The sequence below is a fragment of the Liolophura sinensis genome, chromosome 6 (genome assembly GCF_032854445.1).
Source record: "Liolophura sinensis isolate JHLJ2023 chromosome 6, CUHK_Ljap_v2, whole genome shotgun sequence".
NCBI classification, from domain to species: Eukaryota; Metazoa; Mollusca; class Polyplacophora; order Chitonida; family Chitonidae; genus Liolophura; species Liolophura sinensis.
Genome location: NC_088300.1, coordinates 44,985,907 through 45,003,280, shown reverse-complemented (window position 1 = coordinate 45,003,280; position 17,374 = coordinate 44,985,907). Strand labels below are relative to the sequence as shown.

The 17,374-nt window shown below is 40.1% G+C and overlaps 1 protein-coding gene across 1 annotated transcript; it reads right to left on the bottom strand.

The window, feature by feature from the left end:
• Nucleotides 1-2,506: 2,506 nt before the first annotated feature.
• On the bottom strand, nt 2,507-13,529 carry LOC135467252 (uncharacterized). Its single transcript, XM_064745017.1, has 8 exons — nt 13,313-13,529; nt 8,056-8,482; nt 7,422-7,488; nt 7,140-7,379; nt 5,791-6,792; nt 5,292-5,471; nt 4,962-5,087; nt 2,507-4,598 (listed from the first exon to the last, which is right to left on the bottom strand). The coding sequence occupies exons 2-8, from the start codon at nt 8,446-8,448 to the stop codon at nt 4,351-4,353; spliced, it is 2,256 nt and encodes a 751-aa protein (XP_064601087.1). The 5' UTR covers nt 8,449-8,482; nt 13,313-13,529; the 3' UTR covers nt 2,507-4,350.
• Between the last annotated feature and the right edge of the window lie 3,845 nt (nt 13,530-17,374).

Sequence of the window (17,374 nt, the reverse complement as noted above, 5' to 3'; positions counted from 1 at the left end):
GAAGATCTTCTTACCAACATAACCTACTTTGGAAATAATATGTGAAAGAATAATATTTATAGTACCGGTAATTCAATAATTACTCTGGATATGTACCTGCAAAAGTAGTGTAAATCTACGTAGATCTCGAGTCAACTATCCTGAGACCGCACATGTACAATGGTACCGTTATATTGTCTGTCTTCATAAATTGTCAGATTCCCGCACTGCCTGTGTTGGGTCGCGTTTTCTTTTTCCAATAAGCCTGACCGCTCTATATATACACGTGAAAATAAAGGAATAATGCATAAGATTTGGAGGCATGACATACAAAATTTTTCGTACGAAAGGTCCTGGATTCGTTTTCTGATATCAATGTACGTATTGAATAAACGACTATTTTGGACTGATGACCCTTTCATACTGAACAAGTTAAAGAAGCCATTACGGAGATTTGTGGCAAGTATATCAGTCAGTGTAACTTCAATCGAATATATTTGTTATTATTTTGGAATAATCCAAATATAATTACTTTTCATAAAATGTGAGCCAAGTCTGTGCATGTGTTACCGTTCAAAATGGTAAACGAAGCTCATAAAATTTATAAAGCGGGTTGAATTACATAGATTTTTCAAACTTTAGAATCATTGTAACGCTATAAATACAGCCGATATTCGAGTGTGATGTTAAATATCACACTTGAATATCTGAATAATTGAATGAGCGACAGTAACTTGAGTTCTTCTTGGTAAATGCAGAAAACCTAAATTGATTAGCGAATATATTTTGTTTTGTGTTTGTCAGAAATCTCCGGTAGGCGTATAGCCTCGATAAATGGCCCTAGTCCAATGGGGATGGAAAATTCCGAGGCATTTACATGACTAGATCGAGATTACAGATCCTAATTTCAATACGTACTTTGGAGTTACGTCATTACAATAATATATGATTATTGACTGAAGATGATAGTGGCCTATGTTGATCTTTGTACAATGACAACCCCTGGAAACTTCTCTGCAAATCATGTCATCAACTTGTTTCTCACTTGTTTGAGACAGCTTCGCGATGCTTTGAGATTATCAGATTCCAAAGAAAGTTTCCAGAAGGGATTTAAATGAGTCGAGTCCAACAGTTCCTTAAAATTCTTATTTTAAGGCGATGGGAATAATGTTTACGACAAGGCTCAGGTTGTAGCAGTAGCCTCAACATATAACCCTTACCACTTATTTTTGTCCACAATTTGTACATCCGTAGACATCTTCAGCTTTTCGCATTGCATCCAGAGGACCAAAATTTGTAGATATGTAGTCACTGTAGTTCTTGAAATATTCTCTTTTTCTCATTCAGTGGGTAAATGAAGAATATTTGGTCGCAGAACTTCTCAATTTTCGTTTGATGCTCTGGATTGAATTATACACTATACGATTGTCCTAGAGAAGATATGGTACTAGATTTTCGGAATAGTGCTGTTATCTTGTTACGCATGCATTAAGCCGGTTTGAAGGAACGAGTTTCTTGACAAGAAACAAGTAAATTCATTCCAGGCATAGCAAACGTTTTCATTTGAGCATTCACAGTCTGGGATTACTTCGATGCTTTATACAGTTTCTTGACCTTTGATACGCGAGGTTTTAAGATGCCATATACATAGTAGGCAGCTTAAGAGATGGGCAAGTTTCCCAAACTGATGTTTTCTCTTTTCATGCATGTAGCAATTCCGTTTGCTCAAACAAATGAACTTCCCAAAGATTGGAGGAATTAACTAAACAGTGGTGGATGATAAGAATGTCAGTTGCTTTCAACTGTATAAAAATCACTAGGTTTGATAACACGATCATGCTGGATATATCGTCATCATATATCTTCCATGGAATTTGATCACAGACCATTTTTCACAAGGGAACTAATCACAGAACTGTTCATTCCCCACAGGACGATATCTCCCAAGGTCGGCGCTGCAGAGGTTCCTATGAAAATACCATATATTTATCTACTTATACCTATACACACGGAACACAAGTTTGGGAGTAGGTGACTAGTATAAGTTGATTCAATTTATTTATCTAGTATTTTTTAATTGGTGTTTCACGTCGTAGTCAAGAATATTTCATTTATGCGACGGCGACCCAGCTTGGTAGTAAGTTTCACCTTGGTAGTAAGTAAGTGGTACGTGTGCGTGGCAATGGCTATATTACGGATACTGTTTATAGGACGATGTAGGCTGTTTTTGAGGGTGAACGTTGATAGAGATTTTACATCAACGGACGGAACGATAACCTGCTCATTCTGGAAGACTACGACTAGCGAGAATTGGATTCGAGTCTGTGGTATTATTGATCCCAGCCATTAGGGTACAGAGTTCATTTACTGCTGTAGATAGTGGTAACAAATACAGATCAAAAGATTAAAAACTTGTATGTGACAGTTACTGATATTAGCAACGAGATGAGTCTCGCGACCACTACTTTCTAGTCAATGTTCGTCCACAAATCACACATGACGACAGAGTGAGAAAAACAGACTTCAATGTTTATTCTTTGTTTGTTCCACTGGGTCCAGCACTGTGACGAAATAATACAAACCCTTCTTGAGACAATCAATATACATGTATGTGCACATTTACGCACTTGGAGCTATCTCGTGACCAGCGTAACAGGACAGTATAAAGTCTCACAGAGGTCAGCACTATGACAGAATAAAACAAGTCCCGGTGTTGAGACAATCCTTAAACATTTACAAATGTAAAATTTTCATTGTTTTTGTTCATGGATAACATCAAGGAATCATTTGATTGATGTGCCTAAAACGTGATTGGAATTAACTGAGGAGAAAAATGGTATGCTATGCACCCAAACAACACAGTATATAAGACATGGCAATATTGTGAGGGGTCATGGCAATATTGTGAGAAGGGGTTATTATGCATGAGATCTCATCGCATATAATATCCAGCATATCGCAACCATCGTAGAAAGCGATGACAACGTCATGCAGGATCATATGCTCCATGATGCACGAACATTCAATATGAATGCTTACACTAATAGTACATTACCCACCGGGAGTACTAAAAACAATAAACAGCAAACAGGACCTTAAAACATGTCCGCAACAAATATAACACCAAAAGGTATACATTTCAAAAAAATATTTTGTATATTCAAGTCAGGAATTCAACCCAAAACAAATGGCTAGTCCCAGATACAAGTTTGGTAGCGGAGAAAAACATTGAATTGCAAACATACACATGAAACCCAGTTGTTACTACTGGCGGAAACTCACTCAGATTGCAAACGTCTATAACAGTCGCTAATTACCGGGCCAAATATGAAGGAAACGCGCGCACGCGAGCAACACGTACAGATTTTCATGAATATATTGAAAATAAAACAAACGTAACGAATACAAAGTACAAGATAGAACACCCCAAAAACCAGCTAGTCGTTTCCGCCAGTGCCGTGTTATGGGTTACGTTGTTGACCAGCACAAATGCGTAAACAGATCTCTAAGAGGAACCATAGATACCCAATTTGATTCAGTTTCAAACCCGTAAGCTTTACAATCCAACCTAATAAACAAAGGAGATCTCCCACCACATGTAAAATTAAATGTTTAGACATTTATAAATGAACAATTGGAGATTCGGATCGAATATTATTTCTACAAATGCTATGTAAATAATACATAGTCAGCCACTGATAAGTTTAGAGATTCTGATAGGCCTTATACCCTGAAAGCAAAGGAATTAAAGTTAAGTAAAGCAACGATAGGTAAGTATGTTTTTCATTGATATTGTATCACGTACCTAGTGCGCCAAAAGTATCGGTAAATGGATGTATTTTTGATGCGGAGATTTCATTACAAAATATATATTATTATTCAGTGAAGTGTAAGCAGAAGTATATACAAGTACATAATTAAAGTTCACTTCACTGTGGAAATGAAGTTTTTCGTTCGTGACATATGGTGTGACATATGGGAAGACGCACGGTACTGCAATCACCAAGAGGCTATATGGGATCGAAGCATAGACTTTGATTGAATGATTGGGGAATGTAAACACCGCAAGAGAATACTTCACCCATCTTACTGAAGAAAATCATCTGTGAGTTATGAGCCACAACGGGTCCTGGAAGTCTAATTTTTAGTTGGATTGACCTTTTAATTTGTGCTCAGGTATCTTTGGTAACATTCGTTGTTGTGCATAGAAAACACACCAGTGAATCTGGAAAGCCAAAAGACGTTTTTGCGTTGCTCTTCCGTAAATGTTTGTTGACGCTGATGATAGAATGACTCTTTAATGGCGCCTTACAAGGAGCCTGACCCTAAATTGGCCCAGTGTTTGGGTGTCATCTTATTCTGGTCATACACTTATACAGACGGATGCATCTTCACTTGGCAGGTATTTCCGCTCGCCTCGTCCTCGCTCTCCACCAGGCTCTCCCCTGTTTGGCTACCACTGTCACAACTAACGACATCCAGCTCCATCGGGAGCTTACAGTCGCCGTCCCTATCATCCACAAAAGGGACTACCCAATGTAAAAAGCCGGCTATGGACAAACACGCGCCACCAAAACAAAATGGCGCGATGTACGTACCCGTAGATTCCAAAAGGACACCTGGAGAAAAAAAACCGAAAAAATGAATGCCTCCTTGAGCCCTAAAGCATTAAGTCACATGCATGGAAACAGCATCATCTCACTGTTCATATAATGTCACAATGAATAGCTTGAGTTGTAATTTACACACATTTCAATTATTAAACAACTGATTAGCTTATAATGATATAATCGCGGTGGACTATTTAGCCCCCATCCTCAATATTGTATTACTTTATAACATAAAAGACTGTAGTATAGATAGTTGATGGTGAAGTACGGCCTCTTGTCAGTTTACCTTGCCAATTTAAACACCGGCACCGTGCTCCGCTGATACCAGTCTATCCATCCAGTGTGCTTATAATCACTGACTTGAACTCTTACCTGCAAGAGGAGGACCAACCATGGTTGCCAAGCCCTTGAGGCCCGTGGAGAGACCAAATGATGCTGAGAGCTTCTCCAGTCCTAGGTACCGAACCAAAAGCATCGGCTGAACTGGTGGGAAGAAACCTGCAGGGGCACATATGCTCTTTTCAGAAAACAAGGTAAAACACATGGAATCGGATTTCTCTACTTTTTAACGAATGGAAGTGAGACGCAACACTGCTTTAAGCTTACATTTACCTGAAAGAATAATTGCCGCGTTCGTTTTTCATACCACTTCTGTGTAGCCGCTTATTATACAGTCATCAATCTGAGGGTAGATACACGTACCTATTAAGAAGCCGAATAGGGATGAAGTGACACAGATATGAAGGACAGTCTTACAGACTGAGTATAGAGCACAGACTACGCCGGTAAGCGTTAGACTGACGGCCATGATGTTCAAACACTGATGGGGTTTCCAGGAGGCCAACGCTCCGCTTAACAGACGACCGATGATACAAGAAAAACCTGCATGCAACCAAAGAAAAATTTGTATGAAACAAAAAAGTCAAGGAAAAAGCAACATTTTTCAGTCATATAAAGCATTTCCGGATATGTATGTATACCTGAACCCTGCATGGGTTATGATTATCTTACACTATGCAATATATATATATATATATATATATATATATATATATATATATATATATATATATATATTATGGATTACTATTCAAACTGTGTATGTTTGCTCAATTTTCTCGTTACTTGCTCACAAATTTCCTCGTTACTATGTGTATTTGAGATAGCTGAGCGCTTGTGCAATGGTAGATGGTATGCTAACCTATGCATGTAAGGAATGTGGAGACGTTGCTGGCATCCAGTCCTAGCGACTGAGCGTAATTCCCCAAATAAAAAGCAGGGATGAAGCCAGCAATTTGGATCAACATCGACGACACACAGAAAATGTTGAATGTCATGGATTTAAAAAAAGATAAGTCGAAGTTTGAGCAGTTTGATCCGCACACCATCTTGGACCCTTGATTCGATGATAGTGAGCTCTCTTCCTCCTCTACCATGATACTGGCGATATAATGTTTCATATCTGGCTGGGATTTAAACTGTTCTAGAGACATCACACTGCCACTGAAGAAGATGTCTTTGCGCACTAGAGGGCTCATCGTGACCATCTTCGTCTGTTGCTTGGAGGATGACCTAGCCTCTGAGGAAGGGGTCGTGCTGACAGTGAACATACTGGTATACGGTCGGGCTGGGTTGGTGTCTGAACCTTTAGTATGATTCACAAATTCCGTGCTCCTCGACGCTGCTGTGCCTCGGACTGTCGCCATGTAAGGAATCAGAGCAGGCTTAGAGCGGAACGTTGAATAGTAATGACTCTTATTCTCTCCTTCCACCATCGGTAAGGACATGTAGCGACTGTTGTACACGCAGTTATTGATGACGTGCGAGCGTGGATGCGGCACAGGGGACCAGGCTGGGGTTACTGGCAGTATGGGGGTCGGGAGCTTGCCTGTGGCAGTGTCCATTGCGACCACCTCTTCCACTCCGGCGTCCCACTCTTCCTCAGCCTCCAGCACCCGTCGCTTCACACGCAGCGGTTGAAACAGACAGGCACACACGCACAAGTTTAAGGCGACGCCAGCAATAATCATATGCGCGCCTTTCCAACCATATTCTTTGAGCAGACACTGCGACAACTTTGCCATGGCCACCACACCGACTCCTGCACCGGAAGTGACTATACCAGAGGCAATCCCACGCTTCTTGTCGAAGTAGAAGTTCACAATAAGCATGGAAGGCACGTAAACCAGACCCAACCCTACACCTGTAACATTAGAAAAGTGTTATATCTTATTCTAGCGGTATTTTGTCTTGTGCGACTATCAGCACAGATATTCACAAGGAAACACATGCAAGTATGCGCAATTTCCAGCGTGAAATCTTGTTATATTCAAAGGCTTAACCAAATATTTTTCGAAAAAGGAATTAAATTTTAATGACTGTCAAAACTAAAGGTCTTAATCACACCAACTTGCATGATGGATTGCTCCATAAATTTGTTTCAAATGATCACAGGATTCGTGATGGACTGAACTCATACTAAGGTGTACTGCAATTAAGACATTTCCAAGAACAACTGTTCGTTGAGGAACACAGGATGAATGGTACTACCTGCTAGACAGCCGTATGTAAAAAGGAAGCTCTCGATGTTTGGGCTGAAGCTGCAGAGAACAAGGGACACTGATGTAACAATGCCCCCGACGAATGCCACCGACCGACAACCGAAGCGAGAAACCAAGGGACTTGATATAGCGCCTGTAAACAGGAAGTGACGTGATGAGGACAAGAACGTTGTCAGGCCGGGGTCAGCTGACAACCAACACACTTCCACATTGAGTCTTACCATGGTAACTTACGTAAACCGGTAACAATAGTTAACTAGTGTGACCTTACACAATACTTTCTTCTCTACACCCTGTTCTATCTGTCGTCGGCGATCCTGTTCAGGGTTGAGACACAACTGAAATCAAGAAAGTAAGAAAAAAGAATATTTAAAACGATGTCCATTTTCTGAATATACCCGGTATGCCATGAAAAAAACAGGAAGACTGTCTAGGCCCGAGTATATGACCATGGGGAGTTATGAATGCTGAAATGAAATAGAGTCATTGTCAGACATCCATAGAGGACACGGGGGAGACGTAGTTATTTATTTTGTCTTATTTCTATTATTAGTACTACTGTTAAAAACTTGTTGTATGTACATGTATGTTTATCTGTTACAACCGAGTCGTAATCATTAAGCCATAGATCATAACGCGACGAAGGCTAAAAATTTTAAAATGCTTTATTTAATCACTGCACCTATAATCAAGGCATATTTAAGTCGACATGCTTATCGATAGCTTTACGTTCAGTGTTTAGTTTTCAGTCAATGAAATGGAAAGTATTACACACAGAATCCATCTTAAAAATGCTTATCAGAATTTGTCATCACGGAAAGAAGACCTTATCTGATTACAGACACGTTAACATGCTTGCATTTTTAGTGGATTATTTAGTTATCTGAATGAATCACTAATTAAGCATGAGATGGGGTGGGTGCGAAGAAACTAGACAGGATTATCATCATGGACTGAGCAGTACAATCAGGAGCAAGCTGTACATCTGTCATACCAAAGGTCAGGAAGCAACCGCAGATCAAGGATCCAGCCAGTGCCGTCACAGCTTTGTCCGCCTGAAAGTAGTCCAGGAACTCCACGTAGAACACGCCGAATGAATTGGTCACGCCATCTATGATGAAGGCACACATGAAGGCGGCGAAAACGATCACCCATCCCCAGCCGCCGTCAGGGGGCTCCACGATCTTGTCCGACTGGATGGTATCCGTGCTACAGATGGAGTCACTCTCTCCGCTGGGCCCAGACGTCATCATCCTGTCTTCTTCTCTTCCTCCTCGTTTTCTATTCGCCGCCATCATGAATAGCCTTATTTCCGTCTGTCTTTGCGATTGTCTGTAAATAAATGCAGACGTATATATGAAGTGTTACGACCCAAACTGTCTGTATTATAAAGAGATGGCTTGTTCGAAATACACGACAGTTTAGCCGCACAAAAAAATAACCAAAACCAGCAGATTTTATTTTACAACAATTTATTAGCTTAACAAGAACAGATAATAAGACTTATACAAATACTAAAGTACTTATGTTTAACAAGAAAGGATAGCAGTATCTATACAAATACTAAAGTACTTGCGGTGTCAAGTCCAAACAGACGCATATATTCCACAATATATATACCACACAGGCATAAATGCTCAGAGGCAAATTCACAAGAGGGAAAATCCACAGTATAACTGAGTGTATGACGAAATATACACAAAATTCCACAGACAGGGTCCGTGTACTAATAAGCACTGTGTATACAAAGAGCACAAATTAAACATACAAGTTCAGACTGAACAAGTGCTCGGTGGAGATAGGATATAACAAAGCCAGAGGCTACAGAGACACCAAAATTCAGCACAAAAGGCTTACTAAAGTAATACACAGCGAAAGCATCCAAACTTTCAATAATTCTCCTTTCTCCTCGTCTCTCCGTTCTCTCCCGTCTTATATAGCCTGGTGGAATTGTCCAGAATAAGAAAATTCCTGAACACTTGATGTAAACAAACAGGAACCGAACTGAGCGCATTCTGGAATATTCTAAGGTAGAGGCAGACAGCACTCCCTGAACTTAGCATATGTAAACAGTGGCAAGCTATATTTAGAAACTGACGGCAGTCGTGCACATAACAGAAGTATCGGAAGCTAAAGGTACAGCTTGACTTTGCATTGGTTGCACGTGTTTGCAAGGGTTCTCAATTTCCTTGTGTGTTTAGGTTTACAATTGGCAAGCTGTTCTATACCGTATCAAAACATTGTGTAAAAAACCCTTATTACCCTAATTCTTCTAACATTTGAAACAGCTATTAGTAGTGTTGAAAGCAGAATATTACATTTCTTTATCAACCTTTTGGAAAAGTAAAGACATCAGTATATTGTTCATTAGATAGGGTACACAACAGTTTGGTGGGCTATTCTATACCCTGTAGAAACATCTTATTAACCCAGTTTTGCTTGCTATTCAATGCCGGGTAGAAACTCCCTATCACACAGCATTTGGTGGGCTATTTATACACACTAGAAACACCTTATAATCCAAATTCGCTGGCTATTCAATACTGGATAGAAACACTCTATTACACAACATTTTGTTGGCTATTCCATAGCGTGTAGACACACTTTATTAACCAACGTTTGCTTGCCAATACCTGATAGAAACACCCTTGATCTATACCGTGTAGAAACACATTATTAATCAAGTCTTGCTATTCAATACCATGTAGAAACACTCCGCGAAACAACAGCTTCGCGACCTATTTTATACCATTTGGAAACACCTTATTTACCAAGTTTTTGTTGGTGTTCAGTACTGGGTAGAAACATCCTATTTAGACAACAGTTTGGTGCATAGGCTATTCTATAACATGTACAAAAACCTTGCTTATGCCCAACGGTCTTACCGGCTATTTTCTACAGAGTACAGCAGAACCCTGGTACCAAAAAGTTTGGCTAGCTATTCTATACCGAGTAGAAGAATCCCATTAGCCCATGCATGCACAGGTTCTCTACAACATAACTCTTCACTCTATACGCCAAATAGAACGAAGCTGATTAGGAAACCTAACAATATTGGTGAATTCTGGTGGTATTCTGACGGCAAGATCTGACATCCAGGATATACCTATCTTACAGGCTCCTTAGATGCAGAATAAATCATCCAATGAGATAGCGGGCCGGGATGGTCTCCGAGAACTGATTGTCTGAGGCTTGTAATGCGGTTTGTTTCGTGAAAACAGGAGTTTCAGGCACTTTGAATGTCTGATGATAAATGTGTCGTGTAAATTTACAGGTACCTTATCGCGTAACCTTCAACTGTACGTTGACGTGTGGCTATATACAAATGACAAACGACATGCAAATCAGCCAAACAATGCTGCCCCATACAAGGATCGTTTACAAGAAAGTCAATGATAGCCATTGTCTCCAGATAATGTTTGTAAATAAATAATGCGGCAACCTTTTGTTCCATTTCCCAATAATTGTTTCGTCATGCAAACAATATAAATGATCCTAGAATTATCTGAATAACTGTGGACCAGAACACAGAAGTGGCATTTACTATGTTTGTATACCGTATGAACGTGTTTACAAATTACGAGTACATAACTTCCCCCATGTGTACCTAATCCTCGTTACAATCCATACAGACACTGTTGAAATACCTAAGTACTAATATAAACAGCATTTAGATCACCAATGAGGCTATATATATAATGAGGCGCACACTTGCACTCACATGATTAAAACACGTAAAACACGTTACCACTGCGTCATAGGCGTACGGAGCGGAAGCCGATTCCACGAAGCTCTTTCTGACTTAAGTCAACATTTAAAAACTCTGTACGATGCTTAGTTTTTGGTACTGAAAGTTGAAATTTGGACACATTTGTCTTAAGACAAAATTGATGAGGGGAGGCAAAATTGGGATATCTAAAGCCCCAAAACAAGATTTCAGATCGTATTTGGAATTTTGATACGAGCAGAAATGGCTTTGTGAAATCGGCCCATAATGTGACAAGATGTTATCGCTTGTCATATACAGGTCAGTGCATAATACAGTATATGGGATTAATAGATGCAAAATACAATAGAATTATCAGGTGCATACACCAGTGCAGTTACCTAGTGCACAAAATGTTGGAAAAGCCCGGTCAGCTTTAGTTAACGTTTACTAAGAAAGTCTAATACTCAATGTAGTCTGGCCACGTCCGCCATAGTTACAGTTGACCAACAAAATCGTAGAAAAGTCAGGCAAGTTTCGCCGCGGCTAGGCTCGCAGTATATTTCAAAGTGACCAAAATGGTGTTCAGGTGCATTGTTAAGATGCTAAATATGAAAACAACACGGCATTGTGAATAATTCTATAGACGAATGACGTCTAATAAATTTGTAATTTTTTATTTGTTTATTTATTTGTTTGGTGTTTTAGCCCATACTCAAGAATATTTCACTTATACGACAGCGGTCAGCATTATGGGGGGGGGGGGGACCGAGCAGAGCCCAGAGTAAACCGACGATCATCCGTAAATTGCTGACAGGCCTTCCCATGTAGAGCTTGAGAAAAAAACCAGCATGAGTTGGATTTGAACTCACAGCGGTGATGAGAGGCTCCTGTGTCATTACGCCGCGCTAACCACCTAGGCTACAGAGGCCTCCAATTTGCAATTAACATCTCCGCATTAATTCACCTAATTCTGCTTAAGTCCTGGTGCTAGGGGCGTACATTTTGGTACTATTTAAGCATTTACAAGAGCAGTTAGAATAAAATCCTGATTGAAGAGGACATATTTCATCGGTTAGATGTGACTGTATTTGGCAAATATGACACTGTCGTCGCTGCTTTTACTCTCCATGTTGTTTTTTATTAGAAAAAAATCCGACAGAAACATGGCATCTCAGAAACCGATTCCGTGCTGAAATGACCTCTGCCAACAAGCGCGTCGGAAGCAATTTGAAAGTAGTACGTCCATCAGTCAAGGGTCCACGGGCCGCCTAGGCCCCGGATGCTTTGAGATGAATGACCACTGGAGATGCCCTGAAATCGTTTTATGGGGTTTTATTCTTCACATAGATCCATTACAGTTTTATGTGATTAATAGTGTACAGTGCCTAGATGGGCATTCATTTTGCTGGTCACCTTTAACTTGGTTCAACTGTTTTTTGTTGTTTTTTTTGTTTTGTTTTTATGAGAAGTGGTACGGCCATCATTTGTACTGCTTCCGACGCCACTGCACAGATACATGGTGGTTGCAAGTCCCGTTGTTCAAGCATATATTAAATTACAGGATTTAAGCCCAGTATCATTTTTATACCAGAATTAGATTGCCTCTAATCTTTTGACACACTCCCGACCGCAACAACACATCGAGTCTGGTGGGTTAGTTTTACTACTCACGTGTTAGACCACAGCTAACTATCCCAAGGCTCCTAATCAAACAGGAAGAATGGCACACAAAGACAATCTGCCTGACTCTCCAAATAGGTCTATATATAGCGAACATTTTAACTCCAAGCTGGTTCGGATCAGGCGAATAACGTTCTACATGTATAAGGTCATACTGTATAAATGCGCACACAATACATTCATAAAACTATCTGTTAGTTTTAACAGGCCGTGTGTTGTCCGAGTGACCACAGAATGTATTCTGCTGTTATAATGTAATACTGTGTTATATTCAACATAATGTGCTCAAATAGAATGTATATGTTGAATTACTCGAATATTTGCGCTGTATTTTACAGAATAATCTGCTCGAAAAACAGAATTCTGTTAAATTTAACAGATTATATAACATTTGTTGCGAGTATCAGCGGAAATATATCACGTCATAAGTTTAACTGTTATAATGGAATGAAGTATGAGAGGATGCTGATATCATCAACGTATATTATTGTCTATATACTATACATAAACAAACTAGCTGGGGCTGTCAGCTACGGACAGCACAGGACAAGCCAGAGTCAACCGACATTTCGATTTTGATGGCCCTGCTGACGTCAGCATATATTACAAACAGAGCTTTGGGCTAATATATTTTTGTCAGAACTCTCAGATGGCAGACAAAAGGACTAATGCTATCACTACACCAGCTGTTGTATGCGCAACAACTACTTATATATGGTATATAATGAGCAAAAGGATGAATGGCTAAAATAAAATAGGCGTGGATTGCCTACCTGGTCGTATCTGGAAAATACTGCACTTGAAGAAAGGTTGATATCTTCACCGCTCCACCTATGTGCTCACATGGAGTGAGAGAGCGCTATGTATTCGTTCAGAATCCGGTCATATCCGCTCACAAATGCACAGATCCGATGCCCCAGTGATAAACACTGAATGTGCCTGCGACTGTATAAAACCTTTGTACTGGCAGTTCGAGATCGGTTAAAACCAGCTGGAACCGACCCGATCGAGCGGTCACCAGTGCTGGCAGTTTTCCCTGCATGCGCCGCTATAGCAACGGCTCAGCCTATACATTGGCTGAATGGTGACTCGATCAGCATGAGCCGCTCGACCAGGCGTTGTGTTGGCTCAAGGAAGACCCCAGATAGAAGTCTTTTATAGGGATGCTGCATGGCGGATGGATGTGGACTCTTGGCTTTTATCATGACACAACATGGCCATGGTCTCAAAAAAATAAGCGCCATAGGAAATCTTATGAAGGATACACGTTACCAGGCTGGAGAAATCTTGCAGTATATTGCTGACAGCTTACGTGATACTTTTATTTATTTATTTATTTGATCGATGTTTTACGCCGTACTCAGGGATATTCCAATTACTCGACAACAGGAAGCATTTTTATGGCGGGAAGAAACTGGAGAGAACCCCGGGGGCAACCCACGACCATACAGAGGTTGCAGCAACATATTCCCTCGTACGGTCGGAGAGGAAGCCATACTTAAAAAAATACTTTCGTAATTGTGATAAGTTAACCGATGGCCATTGCATACCCACAAAACCTGCCTTAGCAGTTTTCCCAGCATGAATATTCTGAACCTGGTTTTGTGGGTATTTTCGTGTTCACATATCAGCTGACAAATCGAACAGAACCGCGTAGATTATAAATAGCCTCTACTGTTTATTCAGTGAACGTGAAGCACATAGCGTCTCTGGATATCGTGTCGTGAATCATACAGAGAGTGCCCGGCATTACCGCGCTTCACATTTCACAATGCGTATTTTCACTATTGATTTTCTTGAGCAAGCGCTCAGCCAAGGTGAATATAGGAGATAAGGTAGAGCGAGGTTTTCAAATAGCAATCGCATTGTCTATTTCATTCGCCTGTACAAGTATATCTTAGTCAGGGAAAATACAACGCGCTGTGTTTTGATCAGGCCACAAAATTCGGACGGCCATTGGAAATTGTTGGCAGATATACGTGTTGATCAGATTCAACAATCACGGGAACAATTTCCAGAACCGAATATTCACCACAAACCACCAAAGAACTACGAAAGTAGGCCTATATACAAAGTAAGAGTAAATACACACTTTTGGTATCAGAAATATAGGACCGATTCACGTAAAAAAGAAGCAAATAATTTCAATAATGCTGGAAGTTAAGACGCAAGGAATATTCTGAACGGGCATAAATTTAATCAGTATCCAAATCTAACGTGTGGCTTTCCTTCAACAAGATGCATATCCTCGCCATACGATGCACGAGGTAAATCGTAACACACTAACACAAACAAAAACCCAGTAAACTGCCCCCAAAACACGAACGTTGAATTGCAGTTGACTTGCTTTCTTAGTAAATGTCACAATGTCATAGTGCACAGGCTATATTTAGATAACAAGGGTGTCCCATAGCTGGAGAGACCAACCTATGTATAAACATTGCATTCATGTATACTCCTAGGACTGTGAATGGCCCTGCTCAGATCATGCGTCTATTAGGCTTGTTTGCTTACGTGCGCGTGAATGCTTTGGGCTGGTAATTGTTCTGCGCCGATCACACTTGTGTAATACGGCTCTAACAGGAAGTTATCGTTCTTTTATTTAATGACTGAACATACTTTATTTGCGCCGATCGCACTTGTGTAATACGGCTCTAACAGGAAGTTATCGTTCTTTTATTTAATGACTGAACATACTTTATTTACGATACCAAAGCTGACTGAACGAATATATACAGCTTGATACTCTTATGTATACATTCGTGACAAATCTCACCCATGACTGCATATCGACGAAGCAGTATACACGTTCATATAGTCATATAATAGCAATGAGCTTGCATCTTATTAATGTAATGCTATTTTCACGCATCCGAAGACATCAGCCTACATATGTGTAATGTAATACTCTTACAATTAAACCTTGTCACTCGGTCGACTCTGGTGTAACCTTTTCATCCGTGTCAATCTATCTTAACATTCTTCACCTCAAACAAGCTGCGCATACAAGCTTTGAGGAGCATAGCCTATAGGAATCCTGGTAAGCAGCCTGTAACAAACAGTAGTCTTGAGCCACCTGCTATAATCAATTTTATTATAACTGCAGAGGATTAATTAGCACCGTTAATATCTACGATCGCCCGCTAATTAAAGAGGATAACGATTGCTCACAGACGTTATGTACAGTAGGCCCTGTAAGAACCAGGTGATACACGACCGAGCGATTTCATGATGTAGAAATATATCTTTATGTCGACGAGACGAAGTAGTTACCAAGGCTGAAATGCCCAAGTGTAGACAAATATTCTCACATTGAGCAGGCGATACACGATGCAGCAAACTGTGACATTTCTGTTCAGTTCCATCAACTGTAAAAACGCCATCAACACATGATCCTGTATACCGAAACTGAAATCTTTTTCGTGAAGAGATGCTTCATAACACAGTGTTCTAATAATAGGCAAAAAAAAAAACTGAAAGGGATCTCCTATACGAAAAAGCATCGACTGTTTCTTTTGAAGAAAAGATAACAAATAGTGTAACTCTAGAAATCAATGTTTAATTTGGAATTCTCACGATACTATGGTATACACCAGCACATTTTGTCTCGAGTTATACAAAAGTCACGCGTCTTATTGGGAAAAAGACGACAGAATGGCAGCGCTTTTGGCAGAAATAAAATGGTACACTTTTTAAAATTTTGGGTGGTTTAAATTCTTTAGATACATGTGAACATGTCTGCTGTAATCTTTTCTTTTAAATATTTAGGGTACAGGCGTCATTAACATAGTTTACCTACGTACAGAAACAGAACAATGTCACTATCGTATACCATCGTTCCATCGTAGTATCACCTGACGATGGCACGAAGCGAGGTCACGATGGTACCAAGTGGTAACACTATGCAATGATATACTAAGCGATAGCACAATGATACCACAAAACGACCACACGATTGAATGAAGCGATAGTCAACAAAAAAAAAAAGTGGTGGCACAACATATCTTGTCGTGCCATTATACTCTGAAAATTTTCTCACCTGACGGAAGGGTGCGTTATGGCCTTTGTTTTGTTCTTCCTGTGCTGCTCATTTATTGGAACAGTGATGTACAAGAAAGCCAGATAAGGCCGTCATCCTGCTATCGTAGTACCGCCCCATGGCGCGAAGCGATGCAACGATGATGCAACGAAGTCATGCCACGGTTATACGATTCGTAGCATCGTACCATCGCTTCATACTATTCTGTCCTCCCTTAGTGTAATCGCTTTCTGAAAAATTTTCTCGTTACTAAAGCGAGGTATTTTTGCTGCTATTATTTTGTTTCTGACTTTGTTGAAACAGGGACACACAGGAAGCGATACGAAACGATAACACGTAGGCAAAAAGCGATCAGACGATTGTACGAAGCGAAGGTACGATGATATGAAGCGAAGAAACGATTTGTCATCGCTTCGTGCTATCATTCCATAGCTTCGTATCTTCATCTTATCGCTTCATATCTTTGTCCCGTTGCTAAGTATCAACAAGAATAGTTTATAACTCGTAAATTTAATGTTTAATGTCCTTCCATTGTAACACGTACATCCGACCATACACTCGACACTTTTCATGCCGGAGCCTTATATCATTGTAATTAAAGGAGAAGAAAATTTAAATATCAATCAAATACCAGTGAAAAGAGTATGCATTTTCTCGCAGGTGCATGCCATAAAAAATTCTTATATGTACCTCAAGTTGATAAATTATAAATATAGTCAGCACCAAAATCCGCTGTGGGCAACTCCATTTTGCCTAAGAACTAGTCCTGAAGTCTTCTGTGTTAGAGGGGGAATTG

Bases quoted from the DNA above. Each gene is read 5' to 3' on its own strand.
- LOC135467252 (XM_064745017.1), bottom strand. From the start codon at position 8,448: ATGATGGCGGCGAATAGAAAACGAGGAGGAAGAGAAGAAGACAGGATG. The intron at 7,489-8,055 runs GCTTAATTAGTG...TCTTGATTTCAG, and splicing joins TCGCACCCACCCCATCTCAT to TTGTGTCTCAACCCTGAACA. The intron at 6,793-7,139 runs GTAGTACCATTC...CTAATGTTACAG, and splicing joins TACATACGGCTGTCTAGCAG to GTGTAGGGTTGGGTCTGGTT.